The 27,024-nt window shown below is 41.5% G+C and overlaps 1 protein-coding gene across 1 annotated transcript in view; it reads right to left on the bottom strand.

The window, feature by feature from the left end:
* Positions 1–501: 501 nt before the first annotated feature.
* Positions 502–27,024, bottom strand: part of LOC138642083 (contactin-associated protein-like 5) — a 484,494-nt gene continuing 457,971 nt past the window's right edge. Inside the window, exons 18-24 of the mRNA XM_069730012.1 lie at positions 26,741–26,980; positions 24,914–25,138; positions 15,493–15,623; positions 12,726–12,813; positions 6,766–6,984; positions 6,034–6,105; positions 502–1,805 (exon numbers count right to left, since the gene is read on the bottom strand). Of these exons, the coding sequence (XP_069586113.1) occupies positions 1,609–1,805; positions 6,034–6,105; positions 6,766–6,984; positions 12,726–12,813; positions 15,493–15,623; positions 24,914–25,138; positions 26,741–26,980 (1,172 nt within the window). The 3' untranslated portion in view covers positions 502–1,608. The remainder of the gene's footprint in view (positions 1,806–6,033; positions 6,106–6,765; positions 6,985–12,725; positions 12,814–15,492; positions 15,624–24,913; positions 25,139–26,740; positions 26,981–27,024) is intronic.

Raw genomic sequence — 27,024 nt, 5'->3', positions numbered from 1 at the left:
ACAGAATTGGTGCCACAAGTTACCAGGAATCAGAATATAGTTATAGACACACACACACAGTCCCCCCTTTATTTTTAGGAACATCTACTAAGAAGACATTTGAGATTTTTCAGCAAAAATAAGATCTACCCAGTCTTCTGCACATTATGGAAACCAGTAATACTCCACACATAGCCTACTGGAAGGCACATCCAAGTTCTGCTGATCTTACCGATCATGCAAAAAAAAAGTAATTCCCAATACATGGGTTGCTCAATTCTGCTAAATTGCATAATTTTCCATTCAACTCTATCGGTTCCTATAAAACATAAGTAATGTTCTAAAATAGAGATAAATCAGTTTTCCAACCATTTTGGTTTTCTGCCATCTAACGTTCACACAAATAGGTCTATCCCAAAAATATATCTCAGGGCAGAAGAGACAAATCAAAAACTTTCTATATTAATGGGGAAAAGCTCTTCATAGATCTACTTACAATTCCGTTAAACATTTTCTTTTTTTGGATAATTTTTTAATACATAAATATATTGTATTATGGGAAATTCTCTTATATAATTTCATTAGACAAATGCATGATATTGGAGACATGAAAATGAAAATCTAAGGATCAGGAGAAGGCTGAAAGCCCTCATGATTAACCTGAGAGCCCCATAAAAAGTAACGACTGTGGTCTGTCTAGAGCCTGTTTACAATCTGCAGGGAATTGATTAATTTTGCTTTATAACATATATTAGAAAATTGCATAAAATGTGATTCCCTATAAATCAAGCTCCAAAAAACCCCTAATTCCAGTGTTCACAACAAAATGTTGAGATCTCTACTTGTTTAGTGTCTGTACAATGCATGTTTTGTCTCAATGTTATCGAGTTCTACGGGAAGAAAGGTGACGATAAAGAATTAGTTCTCCATCCTCATCTGCTTTATCTCATATGTTCAAGAACCTCTAAAGAATTGATTCTTAATATAAGAAAAATTACTGTAAAATTTACATTTTAAAGAGTTATTTCCATAAATGGGTATTATCGGATAGCTCTTAGAAAAACAAGCAATTTTGCAATTTACTTCTTGATAAAATTGTAATTTGTTTTTGAGATATTAACACATTCTTTTGTATACAGCTCATTGCAAGGCAGCACCAGAGGTCGGTCTCTTAGTCAACGAGATGTAAACAAAAGAGAATTGTTAATATCATTGGAACGGATGCAAATTTGAACAAGAAGTAAATTGCAATAGTACTTGGGCTTACAAGCACTATCCGATAATATCAAACTTTAAAATGGGAATAACCCTTTAAGCAACACATATTTCTTACTGTACATGTACTGAGCGTCCATCATACAACAGTGGTGAATATTTAGTCTGACAATAAACAATGTATCCAATTATGGTGTTTTGCAAGTAAACTTTTTATCCAGAATGTATGACTTGAAGCTATTTTAAGAAATCCTCTTCCATCAATGTCCTTGATTCTCTCCTTCAGGTGACTTTCAAGAGCTACAAAGTGGCATCAGAGTATATTCTTGGTTGTTGTATTCCCGTGGAGAAATGAGGTGGTTAAAAATCTGCAAAAATGTGAAAAAAAAAGAATCAGATGATGTAGAAAGCGAGTCAGATGAAATATTCCTTTCTGCACTCGCTGACTGTGTTCTGTACGTCCGGTTCGTTCCTGAAGGGATAGTCCATGCTGCCTGGATATTCCTTCTCCTTAGACAGATTTTTTCTATGAGTTTTTTTGTGTTGGTAAAGAAATTTTATAGTTGTCGCCACAATGCAAAATATGATGAAAATTGTTACGGCTATGACACCTAGAGACAAACAGAGAGGACAGTAAGTATCTTAATTCATCACCTTGGTGTCAACTGTTATGCAATAAGACTCCTACAAACAATGAAGAACAAACAGACTTCATTCGAAGATCCTAAAAAGACATTCAAAAAGGAAATCAAATCAAATACATCACAAATGCATAGACAAGAACAAAAAGGTAAACATATAGGGACAATTCAAATAATTAACAATCATTAAATCATATCCTATGTTTACAAAATACCAAAAGTAGCAGTTTATATATAAACTAGTAATGAGTGTATTTAAAAAAAAAACTGGTATTTGTTCAAAAGCATTTAGTTAAATACCTTGCAAAAATCCCTGATCTCTCCTGATTCTGCTGCTATTTTCAGTTCTGCGTTACGTCACTATATTGCAGAGATGTTAAGATTTTTTTTCTTCTGGAGCTCACTATGTGAAATCTCTGTATGCAGCTCAAGTGTACATTTCTTAAGAATCTTCTCGGGGGGCTTGTGTTTTTATCTCTAACTCCTAGACACTGCAAAACATTGCTTAGCGGCTGATCTAACAGTCTCAAAAATTGCCAAACTGTAATTCACATGATCTGGGAATGAGAACTGAAAGCACATGCCTCCAGAGAAAACTCTGAAGAAACATCGACTTATGCTAGAAATAGAGATTTCACATAGTGCACTCCAAAAACATAAAATCTGAATGATTCTCCATATACATTATGTAACATCGCAGAATAGTCTGTTCAACAAAAAACAAATGTGGTAAATGTTCATGTGAAAAATATTAAAAGGCATTTGCCACAAAGTACAGATAGAAAAAAGATAGGTGATAAACTTTGGGACACACATCAATCACTACAATTGGGAAGAGTTTGACTATAGCAGTTCTGCTAGAGAATTGCACAATTTAAGGAGGTAGTCCCCTGCTTTAACATTGATGACCTATCCTGGGGATAGGTCATCAATGTCTGATTGGTTGGGGTGTGACACCTGGCGCCCCCACCGATCAGCTGTTCTCGGTGTTGGCGTCCGCCGAAAGTGATAGGTTACAGAGCTGCTCGATCTACTGATCATGGCTACGGATGAGAACTACACATCCACCCCAATTCAAATCAAAAAGGGCGTATGTATAGTACCCAGCCATGGCCACTATCGATAGACAGAGCAGTTCCATAACTGAACCCTTTTGGTTGCAGAAAACAGCTGATCCGGTGGGGGTGCTGGATATCGCACCCCACCGATCAGACATTGATGACCCATCCTGAGGATAGGTCAATGATGTTACAGTAGTGGACAACCACTTTAAAAGTCTTTTTTCCACAAGCTTATTTTCAGAAGGGTTGCCAATGGCATCTCTAGGACCGTGTATGGTTGTGGTGCTTAGAAATCATATATTTATGAGCTCACAATGTCAGAAAGCTTTTTTATTCAGATGTTCATTTTTCATGTGCGTATTTTGTCCACTTTTTACACAGCTAGAACGTGTACTCATTATAATCTATGGGAATGTTCTCATGTTGGTGATTTTTCAAGAACCGAGTATCTGCAAACAAAAATAACTTGAGGCGTCCAATTTTGATCTAAGTTAAGACTGACACAATGACCAAATGATCTTGCACACTTATGAAAATCTGACTTTTTTATGTGTGAGAATAAACAGACTTCTGAATGAGGCCTGGAAGTTTTATACTTTTGGAAGAACAGTAAAGAACAGTACATAAGAGTGTTGCTACTGAGTGCCAGAATACAGATATCTTGAAAATAGTGAAGAATTTAGAATTTTGGGAAAATCTTTTGTCTATAAAGCTGAAAATGGAAGTTTTTGTGTTCCTTAAAGGGACACTGTCACCAGAATTTGGAGGGAACAATCTTCAGCCATGGAGGCAGGGTTTTGGGGTTTTTGATTCACCCTTTCCTTACCCGCTAGCTGCATGCTGGCTGCAATATTGGATTGAAGTTCATTCTCTGTCCTCCATAGTACACGCCTGCGCTGTGCAAGATTACCTTGTGCAGGCATGTACTACGGAGGACAGAGAATGAACTTCAATCAAATATTGCAGCCAGCATGCAGCCAGCGGGTAAGGAAAGGGTGAATCAAAAACCCCAAAACCCCGCCTCCATGGCTGAAGATTGTTCCCTCCAAATTCAGGTGACAGTGTCCCTTTAAATGCATATGTGTGTATGACTGAAACATAATCTCTGCAATTGGATTTCATTATAAATTTTGTACCATTTCTATTTTCAATTAGTTAACAAGGAATCCATCAATGAGCTTGTTCTGTCAGTCTAAGGCTGGCCATACAAATTAGACGGTTGTTGGCTACACAATTATTTGACCAAATGATGTCTTAGCCGACTCTCCCATACACAGGAGTGCTAGCTTGGCCAGGCTCTCCTATGTTCTCTATAAGAAAGGCGCTGACTCACACGTTGTCTGGAGCTTCATGTGAAGGAGAACAATGAAAAATCATACATGCGGGATCGACATCTCCCCAACCATTAGTCATCCGGTGACCTCATGCACATTAGACCGTTGGCTGAACCTATCGTTAGTCTAATGAGTATTAGACTAATAAGGCCTTTACGGTAGAGATTGTAGATCTCTGGTATGTCTTTTTATGGGTGTCTCCCAGCTGATTGATGACCACAGACCACATCAAATTTGAAAGTACAGGGAAACAAAAAGTCTTTAAAAGCCAAAAATTGCCACATTTTTACTACAACCCAATTGGAAAAATGATTTTTAGCCCCAAAAACCTTTACCTCTTGTTTGAAGTTTGAAGGCTCTAACTTATTTGCATCTTATTAAACCTGCTAAATCTGCAGGTATAGATATACCTGGGGTATACAGCACAGAGCCACGTAGTAGACTTAAAATAAAAAATAACCATATACTCACCTTCCGAAGGCCCGTTGAAGTCCTGCTATACTCTGGTGAGTATACTCTGGTGAGTATAGCAGGACTTCAACGGGCCTTCGGAAGGTGAGTATATGGTTATTTTTTATTTTAAGTCTACTACGTGGCTCTGTGCTGTATACTCCGTCGCTGTGCAATATACTATGTGGCTGGGCAATATACTATGTGGCTGGGCAATATACTATGTGGCTGGGCAATATACTATGTGGCTGGGCAATATACTATGTGGCTGGGCAATATACTATGTGGCTGTGCAATATACTACGTGGCTGTGCAATATACTACGTCGCTGGGCAATATACTACATCACTGGGCAATATACTACACGACTGGGCAAAATACTACGTGGCTGGGCAATATACTACGTGACTGGCCAGTATACCATCTGCCGCATTTCCCGCTCCTCGGGACGCTCCGGTGACCGCTCCATTGCAAGCGGCAGCTTCCGGTCCCAGGGCTGGTATGAGCAGGACCTATGATGACGTCGTGGTCACATGACCGTGACGTCATGGCAGGTCCTTGTCGCATACAATCCTTGCCACCGGAAGCTGCCGCTTGCATGGAGCGGTCACCGGAGCGTTGCGAGGAGCTGGAAAGGCGGCAGATGGTGAGTATAGCAGGTTTTATGTTTTTTTTAATTATTTTTACCATGACATATTTTTACTATTGATGATGCATAGGCAGCATCAATAGTAAATAGTTCGGGACACACAGGGTTAATATCAGCGGTAACGGAGTGCGTTACACCGCGGCCCGTTACCGCTGCCATTAACCATGTGTGAGCGGTGACCGGAGGGGCATATGGAGCGGGTGCCGGGCAGTGAGTGCAGGGGAGTAGGGGAGGAACTAATCGGACTGTGCCCGTCGCTAATTGGTCGCGGCAGCCACGACAGGCAGCTGCCGAGACCAATCAGCGACGCGGGATTTCCGTTACGGAAGTTGAGGACAGACAGACGGAAGTACCCCTTAGACAATTATATATATATATATATATATATATATATATATATATATATACACTGCTCAAAAAAATAAAGGAAACACTAAAATGCCACATCCTAGATATCACTGAATGAAATATTCCAGTTGTAAATCTTTATTCATTACATACTGGAATGAATATATACATATAAAATGCCTACAAATGTACTTAAGTAACCATAAAAACATCTGACTAAAAGCTCCACGAACACTGAAGACGCAAACATTGTGAGAACCAAAATTTGTGTCAATCCCAAAACTTTTAGTCACAACTGTATACATGGTTATTGTACTGAAGACTTTACCCCGAGTCAGTCGTTATTAGTTGATTACCTCCAATGATGGCAGGAACACTTCGTAATTCATTAGTCAGGGGTTCCCGGTCATCTGTCTTCCCAAAGGGATCTGGAGAAACAAAATGCATTTGTGAAGACATCAAAAGATCTAATGTTTGACTAATTTAATATTATAATCCAAGAACCTTGGGATAATTATATACCCACTGGGTCATGGATTAGAGTAATCATTTATTACACCCTGCTAATAGTCTTTTATAATCATCTATAATTTTTGGGCTTCAGAAAAGTGTCTAAAACTTAAAAAAAAATCAACAGTCTCCATAACTAAAACAGTAGCGCTAATGGCTACAAATAAAGATAAAACTTAGAGATTGCTTCTTTGCATATAGAGATGTCCAGCAAGTCCTCTGCACTAAAGAACGTGTTTATTAATGCCATCTTCTGCTAAAGGTAATGGGCCAGCATTTTTTTATTGTATAAAATTCAGATACAAAATCTATATATTGAGGGTGTAGAGGGCACTCGGCATGTTTTTACATATAGAAATAGTAGTATGGCTATTTTTGGTGGTTTTTCTTTAAAGGATCCCATGTGCCGTTCATGAGAAATCTAGCATGAAAAACACATGCAAATGAGGCTGGAAGTGCACTGAGGGCATGACAATGATCTTCACTGCTTCTTCCAAGTGCACTGATATAATGGGAAATACCCTATGTGAGCTGCGTGCTTTTTGATTTGCACCCCAGAAGTGTGACAAAACACATACCTGCAGAGGAGTAGGTGGTGGTGATTGTACTAAGGTCGCTTTCCATGATGGATCCACACATGCATTCAGTCAGAGAACCAGTAATGGTGACTGGGGCTAGACTGGGGTGCCGGAATGCCGCTTTAAGTGGGGCAACTTGGTTGTACAGGACAGAAGACAAACATCCAATAAAGCCAATAGAGTTTACTTTGGCGATTTCTGGGTCAAGCCCGGGATTATCTATAGATAGATAACAGTATTATTCATAGCTGCATAGTGATTATTATCCACATTTGCACAGTTTTCTATTAAAATTCTAATTATAGGAACTCTCTACTTTTATTACATCAATAGCTAGACAGGAAGGGTCCACTTTTAGGCAACTCCACTGATCAGGTGTTACCAGTTCTGCAGCGTCCAGGTCGAAAAAGTGTATGCTAACAGTCTACTTTACTTGAACAGGAACAGGTATGCAGCCACTAAACACTGCATGAAGCTGCTCCCGCCATTGCCAAAGGTGATAGAGATGAGTGAACCTTACAAGGTTCAGATTGGTTCGGTTCGCCAAACATACCCAAACCCCTTTAAATTCAATGAGAGGTCAAACCAAACATATGCAAAACAAGGGGTGACAAAAAGCTTCCCAAACTGCTAAAATTAGGGGAGGACAACATTAAAAGTGGCATCAATCGACCCATAGTAGAAATTTGCAAATGACACAGCAGCAGTAAGCCATGGGCCATCCATGACATATGAGGGTCTGGGCCAGCATTTATAGCTTTGAATTGAAGTTTCAATGTGGACCTGGTGGTTAAGGAAGTGGTGTAAGCCTTCTTAGATGGGAGACCTGAAACCTCACATACCACCTCCAATTTTTTTTTCTCCGGAAACACTCAAATGGCAAAACCACAGTTTCATACGGTAATATTGATTGAAAATATAAGGAAAGTAACATAGGTAGTTGACTGAAAGTAAGTGCAGGCCTACCTGTCTGGGAGTCCGACTTACACAGGCAACCCACTAAATGGAGACCCAACTTGGAGTCTTCACATTTCAAAAAATTAATGTCACACTGTTAGGGCTAGCGGAGTGCACCGAGTAAATAGAGATGTTTTTATTGATATTGGTGCTTTCGCAGCCTGGGGTCCACCGTGCAGGAGTACCTGCTGCTAGCAATCGGCGGTACTATATGGCGGTATGGACTAACTCAGTTAATTCACCGAGTAGCCGTGAAAGAAAAGCACTGTGCCCTGTTAGACTCCACAGAGGCACAGGCTAACTGCCCAAACAGAGAGCAGTCAGTGGTCATGCATGCACACAAAACTCCTCGCTGGAGGTGCCAGCATTCTAGGGGCTTATTTCAGCCAGGTCCCTGAATACATTCAAACACAAACTCCTCGCCGGAGGTGCCAGCATTCTAGGGGCTTATTTCAGCCGGGTCCCTGAACACACTCTCACGTGACCACACTGGCGCAAAGCACATAACAAAAGACGGCCATGCGAGCCTTAAATAGTTGCAGCACATATAGAACCTTCCTAGAAGGACCAATGAGAGGCTGCCACAGAGCGTGAGCACCTACAGGGCCTTCCTGAAGGACCAATGGCCTTAGCTGCTGTATCTGATCATGTGACCCTCGATCTCCACTGAGAGATCTTACTCTGGGCATGCTCAGAACTTGAAAAGCAGGACTTAGTCCCAGAAGCGTCTGCTCGCCGCAGCACAGCACTGACTTAAATGGCAGAAGCAGGAAATGCAGGAGTAACTCTTTGCACAGAGTCAGACTGAGCGAGACGCTGGGACTGACGTCTCTGCTGAGCAGGCTCCACTGCGGCATGAGAAGAATGGAAGACTGCAGCTGAGATGGCCCAAGATTCCCCCAGTGCAGAGGCAGTAACTCGACCACTAACACACACAACACAAAAGTGGCATCAATTTCCACAGAGCAGAAATAGTATAATAATAGTATAATAAGCCTTTGACACACCTTCTACTACAGGCAACCCATAGGATGGAGACCCAACTTGGAGTCTCCACATTTCAGAAAATTGTTTCTAACGTCAGCAGCAGTAACAACAGCATGCACACAAGCCACAACAAAGGTATCACAGACTGCTATAATGTGAAATCAATGCATGACACTAAATACGACACCATCGCCTAGTCTGCAACGGGGCTGCAAGTCATTGGACATCCATGACTTGTTCATTTTGATAAGTTAGGTGGTCTACACTTTTCTGTGACAGCTGGATGTGCTTATGTGTCAAGACACCACCAGCATTGCTGAAGACACGTTCTGAGAGAACGCTGGCTGCTGGGTATGACAAAACCTCTAAAGGTGTGAAAGGCTAATTCAGGAGAGTCTTCCATTTTTGAAGGACAAAATGCAAAAGGGTCCACACACCCCTTGATGGCATTAATATTGAGCTTCAGATACTCTGTACCATCCTCTCCAGTCGTTCACAATGTGTCAGACTTGTACTCTGTTCTGCTGGTGCATGGGCTGGTCTAAAAAAGGTGTGAAACGACTCACAGAAATTGCTGATGCCACTTACTCTGCTGCTGCCACTAATGTTTTTGCGATGACGCCTTGAGATTCACGGTCTGGAACTGCAATGTACTCTGTGTGCTTCACTACTGTCTTGGGGAAAACTACTCTTAAAATTGTCTACAAGCGTGTTTCGAGACTCCAGCATGTAACCATTCCTTTTCCATGGGGGAAGCAACTGACTAAATTTACTCTTGTACCGTGGATCTAATAAGCCAGTAGACAGCACTATTTCTAACCATAAGAATATAGGCATCATGTTGTAGATAGTGCAGCAAGAAGGGGCTCATGTGTTTGGCGCTTTAATGAGGTCCAAATCCATGGTGTGCTGATGGCAGGGTAACACTCAAGGTTGCTTCCTTCGTCCCTTCCCACCAACCACGGACAGCAGAGAGGGGATCATTATCCTTTTCCTCTCCTGACTGCTGCGCGTCCATCACGTCTTCTTCCTCATCCTCCTCCATTTGTTCGTCGGCTCCTGCACCTTCACTAACAGTTTGTCTGGTACTATGAGCCCCCCCTCGATCGCTATAATCCACCCTCCTATGACATACGCCTGTGCGACGATGGTCTGGAACTTTGAAATATTGCTACCCCCTACGGCATACTCCTGTGCTTCCACCTCTTCTTCTGGTAACACCTTCTGCTCACGCAGACTAATCAAAGTGTGCTCCCGCATGCATTTCCATGACCAACAAATTGGAGATGATGGAGTTCAAGCTCTTAGCTTTGACATGTACAGGAGGAAACATTCTTTTCTGTGACCACAACTGCGGGAATGAGGGCTGGCTGCTGTGCTGAGAGATTGTGGAGTACGGAGAACAGGACAAACTGCTGAACTGTGAATGAGGTGCAGGTGGAGATGTTATGGTTGATTGAGAAAGATATGTTGTGCTCAGTGACACAAAAACAGCAGGTATTTCCGCATCCATATCAGATGATGGGCTCTCACTCACCCGAACTATAAGGGATAAACAAGTAGAGTTTCTGCATCCGGAGACCTCTGTGAGAAGACTTGGCACAGTGACATAGGAGGAAGAAGTGAGATTCCCACACTATAGCACATTGATCGTGCATGTGCCGTTGTCAAATTATTGAAATTGATTTTTTTTTCTTAATTTGGCAGATAATGTGAGTTGAGCCATCCTTTGTGATCTCAAAAAAGACAGGCTAGTCAACCCTAGCCGCCCTTGCTAACTATACACTCGCGACTCATGCTGGCCACAGCCAGAGTTGGGGCTGAGAATGCAGTGCTTGTCATGATTGCATCACTTTTTGTGTGTGTGGAAAGCTGCAATGTAACCTCCTCATCTTCCTCCTCCCCACCTATTCTGGTGAGCTACTCAGCTGCATACTTCTGGGTTCACACCAAGTGAGATCTACAACGCATTGTCATCCTCTCTGTTTTCACACCCTCACCCTAAGAGTCATCCTCCTCCTCTTCCTGCCCTGACACCACAGTACAGTCCGTGTGTGCCTCTGCCATCTGAGTCTCATCAGGATCATCTCCACCCCTGGTGGGTTAACGTCTGATGATGAGGGTCTGGATTCTGCTTGGACCCTACTTCGTCCGGCCACAGGTCCAACATGAAAAAAATTTGGGCATTGGTACAGATGCTTACCTCCTCCGGATTCTGTGAATCTTTGGACCAGACCTCTGATGCCCATGGAATAGAATGTGTGAACAGCTCTGCTGAATGGCCCATCTGAGGTTCCCCTGAGTCAGTGGAGCATTTGAAAATTTGTGACGCCGTGGGAAGCAAGGATTATTGGGGTGCCATCTCTTAGGATTGTACTGTGTGTGATGTTAAGGTGGAGGAAAAGGAGAGACCACTTGATGCAGTGCTTGCCATCCACTGGAGCATATGCTCTTTCTGGTCTTCATCTACAAGATGTACCGCCATGCAGCTGCCAAAGAAAGGGAGTGGAGTAGCCTATCCAGTAACAGATGTTGTCAGTGATCTTTCGATATTATGAGCCGGTGTTTGTTTTCTTTTGAGCTTTCATTAACATTAACACTGAACGCACGTACACGTCGAACGCCAAGCCTATTCCCCCTTACACAACGACCTTGCTTTTTCCCACTCATGTTCTATGTAGTCTTCCCTTCTTGTAACTTATGGGTTCAAAACCTTAGGCCCACACCTGTCATTCATCTGTCATTAAATGAACAATCAGTATTTATTTTCTTAGATAGTGTGCATGAACAACACTGGCATAAAGATTTTTACCAGCATATTTGGCCTTCTGATTTCACAGTGAAACGATTTGGATTAAAAAATTGGGCATTGTGGCTGCACCCCAATATTAGGCCTAATGATTTTTAAGTGGTAATCTGGCATTCTGATTTCTCACTGAAACAATTTTATCCCAAACAATATGGATTAGCAAATTGGGCCTCCTGGCTGCACGCCAATATTAGAACTAACGATTTTTAACTGGAAATCTGGCCTTCTGATTTCCCACTGAAACACAGTTTTATCACAAACAGTTTGGATTAGCAAATGGGGCCTCAATAGACTGCAGCACAGTTTTTGCTCAATGTAGTTAGAAGCTGGAAGATCGTCTTCTCACAGGACAGGATTTTATCTAGCTAACTGACAACTTCACTTTGAGAAGCAACACTATCAGGAGCGGCTTCTCTGCACTGTGAAACTGAGAAAGTGGTGCCAACACTTTTAATATGGCCAGAGACATGTGACTTCGGCAGCCAATCTGAGAAGATCTTGTGTCATGACATTGGATGGTTCCTGCCCTTTGATTGGATGCCGGAATGTACACACATTAAGTTATTAAAGAAAAAAAATGATACTCTGCAGCTCTTCTGACCTATAGACACCCCTTCCCCTCATCTAACACGTCCCCCCATCCCGTCCGATCATCATACAGCACCACTATCCAAGCCAATGTAATAACATCCTTAGCCTGGGCCTCACCCTATGGGTTACTATGTTCTATGGTTGTTATTTTAGGTTACACTCTGTGTATAGCTTTATAGGTTCAACCGACATTGAGTGGGGGCGCCATTACGTAATTTTCGGGTGCCAACCTCCGCGGTCAGGCAGGGACGATTCAGAGTCAAGTTAGGGATTTGACTAGTCTGTATAAGAACCTGTAGTGAGCAGGTTAAACATCTCCCTTGGTTTGTTCATCCTTGCGTGAGTGTTAGGGCTAAGTTATAACAGTTAGAATCTTGTTCATAGGGGGTAGTTTTGTGATAATATTTTGTTCATGGGAGGAATGTTTTTTTGTAATTACATTCTTGTTTATAAGGATCAGAACTATAGCAGATAATGGAAGGAAAATGGTTTTCCAGAGTAACCCCTCAATTAACTGATACCTGGTGCCTACTTTTAGAAGTGACATATAATAATAACAACAATAATCATCAGCTTTTATCTCCATAAAACACTGCTTCTGCTGTTATCATCTCACCTAGAATCTTCCCCAGTGTCAAAGACTTGATAGCTCTAAAGTAGAGGTCTGATGACAAGTTCTGCTTCTGCTTCATTGTCTTGTCAATCTAAAGTAAAAAAAAAAAGTTAGTTTTGAGCAAGAACAAACGTTTCATGGCCTTGTCAGACATTCTGTGTATACAGCAGCCTGGTATACACTCTCTTGCAGAGCTATGTATCTCTGGTTACAGATCACAAATAAACCCTGTTTATTCTGACTACCTTTAATCTTATTTCCTGGTCACATGCAGTCATGGCCGAAAGTGTTGGCACCGTTGAAATTGTTCCAGAAAATGAAGTATTTCTCTCAGAAAATTATCGCAATTACATGTTTTGTTATACACATGTTTATTGCCTTTGTGTGTATTGGAAGAACACAAAAAACAGACATAAAAAAGGCAAATTGGACATAATTTCACACACAACCCCAAAAATGGACCAGACAAAATTGTTGGCACCCTCAACTTAATATTTGTTTGCACACCCTAAGTGCCTTCAATCGATAGATTCCTATAACTATCAACAAGCTTCTTACACCTCTCACCTGGAATTTTAGACCACTCTTCTTTAGCAAATTTCACTAGGTCTTCTCATATTTGAAGGCTGCCTTCTCCCAACAGCAATTTTAAGATCTCTCCAAAGGTGTCACATGGGATTTACATCCAGACTCAGTGCTGTCCACTCCAGAACTCTCCAGCACTTTGTTTCCATCCAAGTCTGGGTGCTTCTTGAAGTATGTTTGGGGTCATTATCGTGCTGAAAGACCCATGACATAGGACACAAACCCAGCTTTTGCACACTGGGCTCTACATTGTGACCCAAAATCCTTTGGTATCCTTTAGATTTCATGATGCCTTGCACACAGTCAAGGAAACCAGTGCCAGAGGCAGCAAAATAACCCCAAATCATCTTTGAAATGTCACTATATTTGACTGTAGGTACTGTATTCTTTTCTTTTTAGGTCTCATCCCATTTTTGGTAAACAGAAGAATGATGTGCTTTACCGAAAAGCTCTACCTTGGTCTCATATGTCCACAAGATGCTTTCCCAGAAGGATTTTGGCTTACTGATGTACATTTTGGTAAACTGCAGTCTAGCTTTTTATGTCTCTGTGTCAGCAGTGGGGTCCTCCTGAGGTTCCTGCCATAGAGTTTAATTTAATTAAAGTGTCGATGGATAGTTCATGCTGACACTGATGCACCTGACCACAAAGAAAAAAAAGACAGCGCCACAATGGATGGTGAAAAAATAAGAGCTTACATTTATTCTGCCTCCTGTAGCGACGTTTCCATCAACAGACCTTTATCAAGCGTGCGGTTTTGACTTTCTTTTGTTTTGACACTGATGCACCGGAGTCTGCAGGACCGCTTGAATTTCTTTGGAACTTAATTGGTGCTGCTCATTCACCATCCGGACTATTCTGTGCTGCACTCTTTCATTAATTTTTCAATAAGAGATTAACATTGCCAGTGTGGCAACGCCCCTTCCTGTGATAAGTGCCTCACTGCCTATGGACTTTGTACATGAAGAGCTGGGTGTGGGCGGGGTTAGCTTTCTCAGCTCTGCTTCATTCTAAATCTAAAAGCTCTGATTGTGTGAGAACTGCTGCACCCAATAATCTGAGTGATACATCATTGGATTCAGCTTTTTACCTACATCATGCCACTCTCAGATGAGGTAGCAAAAATCTGCTGACAGATTCCCTTTAAAGGGGTAAAAACAAAACAAATAAAACAAATATTTTTTGTAAGGAATCAACAGTGAAGCTAATGGTATTTTTCACATATACAGCAAGAAATGCTTTAATCCAATACAGACAAGGCATGATGCATGATGGCTGATGTATTAGATATTCTGCATTATTGGACAGTTAAAGGGGTTTTCTACTTTTAGAAAAGTAAACCCCAAACATGCCTTCCAACGAAAAGTAGAAAATCAGACAGTTCTCACCTCCATCTGTTTCCTTCTTAATGCTTTGGCTGCAGCAGTGACATGTCAATAGCTCAAATCACTGCTGCAGCCAATCACTGAGATCACTGGCTTGACCAAGGTAAGCTCAATCTTTATCTGAAAAAATGACATCAACAGCCCACTTCATCAATGCAGCCAATCAGCGGCTCAGTCAAAGAAATGGGATTGTTAGCCGAGGACAGTGATTGGCTGCAGTGGTCACATCGCATTGACAGCTAACATAACCACTATTGAGCTAATTAAGTGGCTGCCACAGTCAAGTCACATTGACAGCTCAAACCACTGCTGCAATCATCGCTCAGCCAAGATATATTGCACAAGTTTCTAAACTCAGCAACTGGCTGCAACGATGATATCAGATTGACAGCTCAAATAATCATTGCAGCCAATCTCTGTGCTCAGCCAAGTTATATGAAACGCTCTGCTGAGTTAATAGGCAGAAGCGGTCACGTTACGTTGACAGCTCATATTACTGCTGCAGCCAATCATCTCTCAGCCGACGTGCATGGCATGAGCTGCTGAGATCAATGATTGACTGAAGCAGTGATATAAGTTGACAACGCAGCATCACTGCTGCCGAAAAAACACTGAGACTGAAACAGCGGCGGAGAGCTATCACTGATCCCGAAGAGGGTGAGTGCTATCTGATTTTGTTATTTGATGTGTCAGGCAAATTTGTTGTCCATTTTTCTAAAAGTGGAAAACCCCTTCAAGAGAGAGTCTCCTCTGGGTCTTTGCACCTCAGCACATGAGATCAATGTGAACAGATTCCTTACCTGTACGGATAATTTCCGGCCTTCTCTGCTGATCTTCACGTGGTGAAGTCTACGATTGTTAAGTCTCTCAGAGTCTAAGGTGATAACATAAGATCGTTCCTTACTGAGCTTATATCTGACTTGTAGACTTCCTAAAAAACATAAGAAGAATGTGAAATCAGAACTCGGCCATGTTCAGCCCGGTCCTCACACCAAACCCTGGAAATGGGACTTCAATGAAGAAAAGTCAGACCTGAGATGACAGTTTGCAGTTTTACAAAACTTTTCCAAAGTTTTTTATCTATTATTTGTAAGTAGAGATGAGTGAACCCAAAATTCAAAGTTTGGAGTTTATGCAGGACACCGAGTGACTAGTGCTGAACATTAAATACAGATTTCTCAGAGAGAGTAAAAGATAGAGGAGAATGAGGGAAAGAGAGAGATTTTTCACCTCAAAGGTTTGGGTCCACATTGATTTCTATGGGGTTCAGGTTCAAGTTTGAGTGCAGTTCTGGAACCCGAACCAAACTTTGGACTAAACTTCTGTCGAACCCAAACCTCCACGGGTCTGCTTATTGGTTCTTATCCTCCTTCTTTGGAGACCCATTTCCATTAATGAGTCTTTAATACGCTTATAAGAAAATGTTTGTCACTATCAAATTTTTGGTTATAAAAATTATTATTATTTGTATTTAAAGGGGTGGTACAAAATACAAATTAATTTTCATCCTAAATTTCTATTTATTGACTGCCATAATCTAAACTATTTTCTAAGAAAAGAGAAAGAAAGCGTATAGCGCCCCCCAGGGTCTCGGCTACCAGGAACATGATTCGGCTTGGTTTTAACCATTCCCAGTCTTGTGATCGCCGTTATTCACCGAATAATGGCGCTTGCAAAAAAAAAAAAAAAATCTGAATTCCGATTCATTTCTCTCTCCTCTGATATGATCTAGCATACCAGAGGAGAAAGAAATGGGGTCCCCTTGAGCCACCCCTGGTACCTCAATTATCCCCAGAACCTCCTGCTCTATCCCTCGGCCCTCCGTGTCTTCTTCCTGGAAGAAAATGGCGGGAGCATGCGCACTGCGCTCACTGAGATCTGCCGGCCGCTACCCAGCAACAATAGATTTTTCCTAGTGGTTCATATTGATCACTATGATAGACCCTATCACAGCAATCAAAATAAAAAAAATTGTAAATCAAACCCCCCTTTATCACCCCCTTAGTTAGGTAAAAATAACTAAATAAAACATTTTTTTCCATTCTTTGCAGTTAAGCTTAGGGTGGGGCTAGGTTTTGGGTTGTGTTGGAGTTAGGGTTGTGTTGGGGTTATGATTGGGGTTACAGTTGTGGTGTTGGGGTTGGGGTGGTGTTGGGGTTAATGTGGTGTTGGGGTTGTGGTTATGATTGTGGTTAGGATTGGTCTTAGGGTTAGGGCTGTTTTAGGGTTGGAGTTAGAATTGGGGGGTTTCCACGGTACATAATACATAATAGTATGTTATTGCACTTACAGTGGGGCAAAAAAGTATTTAGTCAGTCAGCAATAGTGCAAGTTCCACCACTTAAAAAGATGAGAGGCGTCTGTAATTTACATCATAGGTAGACCTCAACTATGGGAGACAAACTGAGAAAAAAAAATCCAGAAAATCACATTGTCTGGTTTTTTATCATTTTTTTTTCATATTATGGTGGAAAATAAGTATTTGGTCAGAAACAAACAATCAAGATTTCTAGCTCTCACAGACCTGTAACTTCTTCTTTAAGAGTCTCCTCTTTCCTCCACTCATTACCTGTAGTAATGGCACCTGTTTAAACTTGTTATCAGTATAAAAAGACACCTGTGCACACCCTCAAACAGTCTGACTCCAAACTCCACTATGGTGAAGACCAAAGAGCTGTCAAAGGACACCAGAAACAAAATTGTAGCCCTGCACCAGGCTGGGAAGACTGAATCTGCAATAGCCAACCAGCTTGGAGTGAAGAAATCAACAGTGGGAGCAATAATTAGAAAATGGAAGACATACAAGACCACTGATAATCTCCCTCGATCTGGGGCTCCACGCAAAATCCCACCCCGTGGGGTCAGAATGATCACAAGAACGGTGAGCAAAAATCCCACAACCACACGGGGGGACCTAGTGAATGAACTGCAGAGAGCTGGGACCAATGTAACAAGGCCTACCATAAGTAACACACTACGCCACCATGGATTCAGATCCTGCAGTGCCAGACGTGTCCCACTGCTTAAGCCAGTACATGTCCGGGCCCGTCTGAAGTTTGCTAGAGAGCATTTGGATGATCCAGAGGAGTTTTGGGAGAATGTCCTATGGTCTGATGAAACCAAACTGGAACTGTTTGGTAGAAACACAACTTGTTGTGTTTGGAGGAAAAAGAATACTGAGTTGCATCCATCAAACACCATACCTACTGTAAAGCATGGTGGTGGAAACATCATGCTTTGGGGATGTTTCTCTGCAAAGGGGCCAGGACGACTGATCCGGGTACATGAAAGAATGAATGGGGCCATGTATCATGAGATTTTGAGTGCAAACCTCCTTCCATCAGCAAGGGCATTGAAGATGAAACGTGGCTGGGTCTTTCAACATGACAATGATCCAAAGCACACCGCCAGGGCAACGGCGGCAGTCTCCAGATCTCAACCCTATAGAAAACCTTTGGAGGGAGTTGAAAGTCCGTGTTGCCAAGCGAAAAGCCAAAAACATCACTGCTCTAGAGGAGATCTGCATGGAGGAATGGGCCAACATACCAACAACAGTGTGTGGCAACCTTGTGAAGACTTACAGAAAGCGTTTGACCTCTGTCATTGCCAACAAAGGATATATTACAAAGTATTGAGATGAAATTTTGTTTCTGACCAAATACTTATTTTCCACCATAATATGCAAATAAAATGTAAAAAAAAACAGACAATGTGATTTTCTGGATTTTTTTTTCTCAGTTTGTCTCCCATAGTTGAGGTCTACCTATGATGTAAATTACAGACGCCTCTCATCTTTTTAAATGGTGGAACTTGCACTATTGCTGACTGACTAAATACTTTTTTGCCCCACTGTATTTTATTCCCACTGTTCACCTAAGGATTTTATTTTTGTATTTTATATATCAGCCATATGGTTCCAGAGTTATCAGCCTATTTATTTAGAGCTATTATGTGTTGTTGTTTTTTTACTAAGGGGGAGTTGCTAATAGTATTCTATAGGGGGGTGTCTATAGACTGATTTGCATAGTCATCCTGTAAGACACACCACCTTCATAAAGACCATAAAAACAGCACTTAATAAATAGGTCCTTATCTCTGGGACCGTATAGTGGATTTATCAAATACAAAAAACAACAAAATAATCAGGGGAGCAGCATGATTAAACCAATTACAAAAACTAGCCCCAGATGTTAATTAATTTCTTATGGCATAACCAGTAGACATTGTATTATAGAGAAACTAGGAAATCATTGTGATACAGGAAAGATATATATCTTGGTACCGTGTTAGCCAGTATGTCGCTGTCCATTTGTGCAAGTTTCTTCAGAAGTGGTTTTAGTTCCATAAAGATGCGGTACATTCTGGTATCCTCCATTTCGATACAGGAAAGATATATATCTTGGTACTGTGTTAGCCAGTGTTGACAGTCTTAGTTCAGTAATGAATGTGTCGCATGGATTTATGTCTTTTTACATCAACTAAGGAACTTGCCCCTCAGACTATGTGGGGTCATCACAACAGAACCAGACCCCAATCAGAGAACAATAAAACGTTCCTTAGCTAAGAACTAGTCCAATATTTATGGACATAACTGTTTATCACTCATGGTAATTCTGCTTCATGTCACCTGTCTTATCCATGTCTTTTTTTTTTCTGTGCTATGTTGTGCATAAATATGTGATTCTTCAGAATTTGTTTTAGTCTATGCCTGATGAAGAGGCCTGTGTTGTCTCGAAAGCTTGCAATTTGTTACCATCTTTTTAGTTAGCCATTAAAAGATATCAACCACTGAGGACTCTCAATTCTAAATATTTTTCTATGAAGTCATTGGTAATTGTTTTTTGTATTTTAAGTCAGGGCTCAAACAATTACACCACATTACACGACTATACAAAGCAAAAGCTGAATCTCCGTAATAATAGGCAGCTAACAGAGCAGTATGACAATCTGCATCTGACCGGGAGGGATGCTCATCATATCCAGCCTCTGCCTATTCTTACTATGGAAGGAATTGTGAGGATTTACTCTCTATTTTCATTTTTTTTTATTGCTTTTTTATTTTTAGATTTTTTTCCTTTATTTTCTTTAGAAGCCGATAAACTGTGAAATCAAATTAATTCCGTGACGCAACATGCAGCCAAGTAAAATCGCTTACAAAGCCGCTGTCAGGAAAGATTCACAGGTGTAATAGCTGTTTCTACATATTTTTGAAGAACAAAGACTCAGAGAGAGAGAGAGATGCCGGGATTAGGCAAGATGAAAACAGGGAAGGGTGAATATTCAATTATCATCCTGCTTCTTTGAAATCCCCCCGTATCAGGAGGCGTTATGCTCTGCATCTTGGTAGGATTCCACACCCGATGGTAACTCATTCTACTGAGTCACAAATGTGCTGGAAAATCCTGCTGAGATGCCCAGCATCACTCCTCCTGTTACAGAGAGGAATCTTGGAGAAGCAGAATGAAAATTGAATTTTTGCCCTTCCATTTTTTCGTCAGGTCAAATTTTGACATCTGCTTTCCATCCAAAACTGTATGCACAATTCTGGCTCTGTCACTGGGACACAGGATTAACGGAATAGCTAAACTCCTACCACAATGCTCTGCTTATTTTAGTGAAAATTATTTCTGTGTTTCCTTACATCTCCCCCAGTACAGCACAGCAGATCAAGCTCTGCACTGCAAGTGATGCAGCAAGAGCAAACTAGAAGAATGCTGAATGCAGCTCTGAAGGCAAGTAGAGTACCAAATAGGATTGGTTAAAAACTGCTGCAAGAAAAGCGATATAACTAATAAGTATCAGCATTGCACTGTATGTAATATACTGTATGATTAAAGCTGACCAGGAGATAGACATTGGTCAATTATTTGTTTATCAGTCAGTTATGACTCGTGACTCTCCTGAACGCATAATAAAACACTTAGTCAACGAGGTGTAATGTAGATAAATGTAGAGTAATGCACCTAAGATGGAGTAATCCTATTGCTACATATACATTAGACGGGACCATACTTGAGACTACAGAACAGGCGAAGGAATTGGGTATTCTGGTTACAAGTAAACTGAGCAGTAGTACTCAATGTCAAGCAGCAGTCGCAAAAGCAAACAAGATTTTAGGATGTATGAAAAGAGATAAAATTCCATAATCCCAACAAATTATTACCCCTTTATAAATCACTGGTGAGGTCATGTAAGAAGAAGGACCGGACCGGGGGTACCTGTCTTTTGCCGGGTCTGGAACTGTCGGGGCTGTCTCCTCTGTTATCTGTGGGAAAACTTAGACACCCGAACCAACCTTTACACGACAAAGCAGGGGGCATGACTACTAGGAAAAAGCCTGAGCGTGCGCATAAGCAGACAGACTTGGCAGGAAGAGACAACACGCGGCAGGGACAAGAGAGTGCTTTGACTACTGAGCTCCGAAATAGCGCAGGCCCACGCTCATGCTTCCCTGCGGTAAATTACAAAGACTGTGACCAGTATCTTGCTGTGTGCCCGCTGGCTCCTGCGACTCGAGGTGCCAAGCGCTCCGAGTGGAGAAAAAGTTTTGGTGTTATCAATCATAATCCCTGAAAAAAAGGCCAAGCAAAAATTCTACCAGGGTATGTAAACTTTGAGCACAACTGTACATATAAATACATGTGTAGTCAAAAAAAGGACATGCCTTATTCCTTCCAAAGACTATACTAAGGACCAGTGGACACTCATTACGGGTGGAAGAAAGGTGATTCCAGCAGCTAAATAAGAAAGGGTTTTTTACAGTTAGAGCAGTCAGACTGTGGAATGCCGACCACAAGGGGTAGTAATGGCAGACACTATATCAGCATTAAAGTAATGGCTCTATTTCCCACCCAGTGCCGCCTCCTACTGCTTCACTGACAGCCTCTATGCCATATGACTTCAGGCCAGGCAAAGGAGCTATCAGTTAATCAGGTGCAGACACCGCTGTGTGACAGAGGCTTCAGATCTACCATAGCTCTTCAGCCTCACTTACATATTAATTCAAACACTGATTTCTCAGTACCGGAGGAACAGACTGGCGATGTAAAGGTATTGCAGGACTTGTCTTTGAAAGAGCTACAGGTACATATATTTAACTTGGGGCGTGAAATCCTGCTAACAGATTTTTTTTTAAATACTGTACACCAAGTTCTTTGCTATAAGGGGTGCAGAGAAAACTGGGGTCCTCTCAGAGACTGAGCACTGGATCTGAGAGGTTCGCATTATGCCGCCAGCGTGGGTTATTTTAGCAGTAATGTACTGGAAATCTCAGACTGCAGCTCTGCAGCCTCAATAGATGTGAGGAATAATAATAAAGATTTGAAGAATAGTAAGTGCCGCCATCTGCATAGCTGGGGAAGAAACCTGCTTCTTAATTACTGTTTTCCCCCAAGGGACTTGAATTTGTTACATTTGCTAGTAGTACCGGCAGCTGCTGAGATAAAAGAGCGGATCTGCTGCACCTCCACAAGTTTTAATTATGACTCAAAAAGTGAGTAAATTGTCACAGAAACAAATGAGCCAGGCAATTTATTTACCAGATTACAAGCGTAGTCTCAGGCGGAGCGGATGAGGGGATAATCAGCTGATAATGCACAAGCCCCCCGGGTCTTCAGCATCCACCTTGCTAAAATATGAATGCAAGCAATATAATTCCATAATCCTGCGGCACCATATACAACCACCAGGCATTCTATATCTATAGGGAACCTGTCACAGATGCAGTTATAGCAGGAAAGTTAACGCCTTCCTCCACTGGTGCCAGTACAATCTCTGGAGATTTCAGCTCTTTATATGCTTACTAAGAACCAAATTCAGCCATTGCGGCTGTCATGGAAAACAATCAAGTATAACTAGACTCACAGAAATAGCAAAGTTAAAGGGGTTGTCCAGTGAAGGATGGGTAATAAATTTAATGATAGGTAGGGGTCCGACATCAGGGACACTCAGAAGGGGGAATTTTTATACCAATTACAAAAAAGAGTGGCAGGTCAAGTGCCTGAACCTGCACCATTCATTCTCTACAGGACTGCTTAGAACTGCCAAGCGCACCACACGGCAGCCCCATACAGAACAAATGTTGGTTGACCATATGCACTACCGCTCCTTTCTAAGGCCAGCCATACACATTACATTACTGTTGGCCATACGATGCTTCCTCCTATCATGTCAGCCAACTCTCCAATACACAGGAGTGATCATTTGGCCAATCATTCTGATGTTTCTATAAGAAAGTCGTCGACTGACAAGTCTCCAGGAGAACAATGAGATTGTCAGTTCGAAATTGGATATGCATGATTGACATCTCAAGGAACAAGGGGATGGAAGAACCAAAATAAACGACCATGAAGTCCAAATGTATAAAAATATAAACAAACTTTATTAAAAAAAATACATGGAACAGGTGAGGAAAAAGTACACCAAAAGGCACAAACCACTATAAAAGTGCATGACTGTGCCGATAGCAAACGGGGCAAGGGAACCAATAGCCATCACATATATAATGAAAAACTTTCCGCTCCCATAACAGGGAATAATTAAAATAGAGTCAGGATTCAGGTGCCTATGACTGATTGCCATAGACTTGGCTGGAGAGCCAGCAGTAACCACACAAACACCGTGAGCCTGAGCAAGATGCTGGGACCAACATCTATGCTGAGCAACACCTGCCGCAGCCAAGTCTGAATGGTAGACCGCAGTGGCAGATATCGCTTGGGAGGCAGAATCCCGACACCTAACATCATCTGACCATTAGTCGGTTGGTACCCCCATACTCAAGACATGGTTGGCTGTACTGGTATTTTGAAATAAAATCCATTATGCAGTAGGGGCTGTGCTGCAAGTAGAAATGGTGGTGGAGACAAGGACTTTTTTCAATATAAGGGTTGATATGGCCTATTTTCAGGTAGTATGATGACCCTTGATTTGTCTTTGGACATTGTATTTACAGTTTTCGCATCCCTTTACTTGTCAGTGTTCTTCTTTACCTTTTTACAGACCAGGGTCTATTTTGCCACATAGAAGATTTTGCACATTCTGCTCTGGGTTTATTTGTACCCTCTGTCCTTTTCAGGTTTGCATGAAAGCACTTTATGGGCAAAAGTTATTAACATTAACTTATGTCTACTGTGCCCATCTGTGTAGGGGTCGGTTTTTACCATTTTTTACCAATGTTTATAGTGCTGCTTCAATATATTTACTGCAAAAATTTCTTACATACTTTTGAAATGATATTGGTGGTGTGATAAGGACATTGCCCTACCGTGGGCTTTTGTTTTTGGATGTCACATGTTGTTTTTAATGTTTTTATTCACGTAGTGCTGTTACTTGAATAAAGATTTGTTTTCTCTGTGGTGATCCCCGTGTTGTGCATTGCCACTTTTTCTTCTTTTTTTGTTTCCACATGTGGATATGTGATGACTTCCTTTTGTACGACAACCCATCAAAAATGAAAATATGAAGACATGCTTCATCAATTTCATAATATAGATATTACACTACTATATACACATATACACTCCATGGAACAGCACTCTGCGAACATTAAATGCATTATATTTCAGAAATATAAAAAGTTGAGGTTCTTACTGCACATTTTAAGTAACGTGTATGTCTGTCTGCCAGAGTCTCCTTTTAGATGTGACCCTATACTAAACAGACGTTCTTCTCTTTGTGCCTTAGCATTGAGTGAAGTTGGAGGAATATACCGTAACATATTATTATTATTATTATTATTTATTTATTTATATAGCACCATTGATTCCATGGTGCCGTACATGAGAAGGGGTTACATACAAGTCACAAATATCACATACAGTAAACAAACTAACAATGACGGACTGATACAGAGGGGCGAGGACCCTGCCCTTGCGGGCTTACATTCTACAGGATAGATATACTTTATTCTAATTGCCAACAGTCTAGGACAGACTGGATAGGGTACTCAACCTTTCGGGTGCAAGGTGACAGAGTTTTGGGTGGACCCTATTCACAGATTTTTCCAAGAGTGCTTTTAATTAGCCCAAAGTCAAATGATATATTTTGTTTCTGCAGTAGATTTGAGGCCTTGGCACAGAGAGACGTGTGTCTTTAGCACAGGGACCCGTCTGAAAGAAGTTGCATAGTCACTTGCAGATGGGCTCACACACTTTGACCAATATGAGGGCTGATAACCTCAAGGTTTTCGCACGTGCAGCAATAGCTTGCATAGCTTACACTTACCATTTCTGCAGAGCAATACAGCTAGGTAATCCTGATATATGGAGGTCACGTAGAGTAATAGGCTTGGTGCTTGAGCTGTCATAAAGCTGAAAGCAATATTCTCTCTTGATATCACCGCATCAGCATATATGGAAGAAGCTGAAGCACTGCTATTCCTGGACACTGGATACGGCTCTTGGAAAATATATGTGACAGAGGTTCCAGCTTCAAACAAAGCAGAAACTTCTAAAAAGGAACATAAAAAGAGATAACACAAACTTAAAAAATCACATACATAGGAACTGCATTTGGGTCACTGGCCAAAGACTTACACCTTGGTATTATGTATTTAGGCTTTCACCTCTGGACAGACTGGAAGTCTTCATGAATCACATTTCAGTCACAGTAACATTGGGGTTAACATAACAAGACAGAATTACCATTCTGGACTGTTGGACAGATCAGCTGCAGCCTATTTTGTCAGAATGGACATTCACTGATGGAATATTAATGAGCTGCAACCGATTATCGATAGCTGATAGGCTGCAGTGGCTGTATGACACAACAATGTCATCTCAGCCGCTGGGAACAGGCAGCATCAATATAGCTGGAAGAGCACAACTCCGGTATGTGAGCATAGATTGGGCCCGTTTCATCTAAGCTTTCAGGTCAAAATTGTACAGTAATAGCTTTGAAAAGTCGCAAATTAAGGCCCAACCCAGAGATGGGCGTAAATTTGTGACTATATCACATATATCATATATATTCACGCCATTTTCTCCCAGCTCCGCCGAGATGGGCGGAGATGCAGTGGGATAGGGCGTGGCAACTGCCGCTTGTCAAATTTATGTCGAGTGGCGGCATTTACTACCCCACAAATACTACTCCAGCAGGGGCCACACTAGGATTTGTGGCGAAGTGTACACAAGTGTACGTTGCTCTTCTGACGCTCTTGATTAATAAAGAGGTGTACGCCACTTTCTGAATTTGGTGTGTCTAACTCCAGCACATACCCTAATCAAAACTGGCATGAACAATAATCATTCTTGATTAATTGGGTCCATTGTTTCTATTTTCTGTGGGGCACTGATTTGATTAGCAGGGTCTGTCCAGTAGTGGTCACCTCTTTAACTTCACAAATTGTGCACTCTACCTAGTACCTGGTACCCAGTCCAGCTCTAAACTGAAAAGTTGAAACATTTCTATCCAGTCTAATTAACCCTATGGCCATAAGTCATCAAGACCGATCCATCATGATAAGGTGGCCTGCTGGAGCCAGATGCATGGCTCTTAATCAATCAGGAGCATCTGACAAGTGGCCTGTGCCATGCCAAAAATCTTAGTAGGTATATGCTTTCCAGTATGTTGTAAGGAGCTCATCATGAATTAGATATGCTTTGATGTCACACCCCACTGCACCCTCATCACGTGCCGGATCCACCCATTTTTGAATATCTGAAAGACACTGATGTGAAAATGGCACTACGATTAGCACAAAAAAATTTGATTTTTCCAAGTGAGTCACAATAGAATTTTAGGAAAATTGATTTAATGATTCAGGACCTATGCGAATAAAACAGTCTGGAGTTCAGACTGATATGTCGCGAAATCTATCAATGACGTAAGTCTTGTAATTGTTGGGGAACTAAAACTTTTACATTTCTATTCGAACATTTTAAACTCCCTTTCTATGATGATCCCCCAATACCAATGATCCCAAGGATTGAAGGGCATGTGAATCCCTACCTTTCCAGCAGTTTATCATTAGGTGCTCCTCCCAACAAGAATGCATTGCTTAGACAGGTGAGAACATTCAGGTCCAATGATTCCTGTCATGAAACTTCTCACCTTCTGTACAATAAGGTCCTTCATAGGCAGAGTTAGTGCAGTCGCAGGTGTATCCATTCCGTTTCTCCACACACTTCCCGTTATTATGACATAAGTTTCCATAGCTGCTACAGTGACCTGGGCATCCTGGACGGATACCCAGGGTCACCCGGGCCTTTTCTTCCAAGTCTAGAGTTTGTCCATTTATCTTGAGAGAACGTAAACAGCCCACAAAGCCTTTATGCCGGGATGAAGTCCCTCCTGGAGGAAACAAATACCTTATAACATTGGTATTAACAAACATT

Source organism: Ranitomeya imitator, chromosome 1 (assembly GCF_032444005.1).
Source record: "Ranitomeya imitator isolate aRanImi1 chromosome 1, aRanImi1.pri, whole genome shotgun sequence".
In the NCBI taxonomy this organism is placed as follows: Eukaryota; Metazoa; Chordata; class Amphibia; order Anura; family Dendrobatidae; genus Ranitomeya; species Ranitomeya imitator.
The sequence above is the reverse complement of the archived record's forward strand: the minus strand, read 5'-3'. Positions and strand labels throughout refer to the sequence as shown.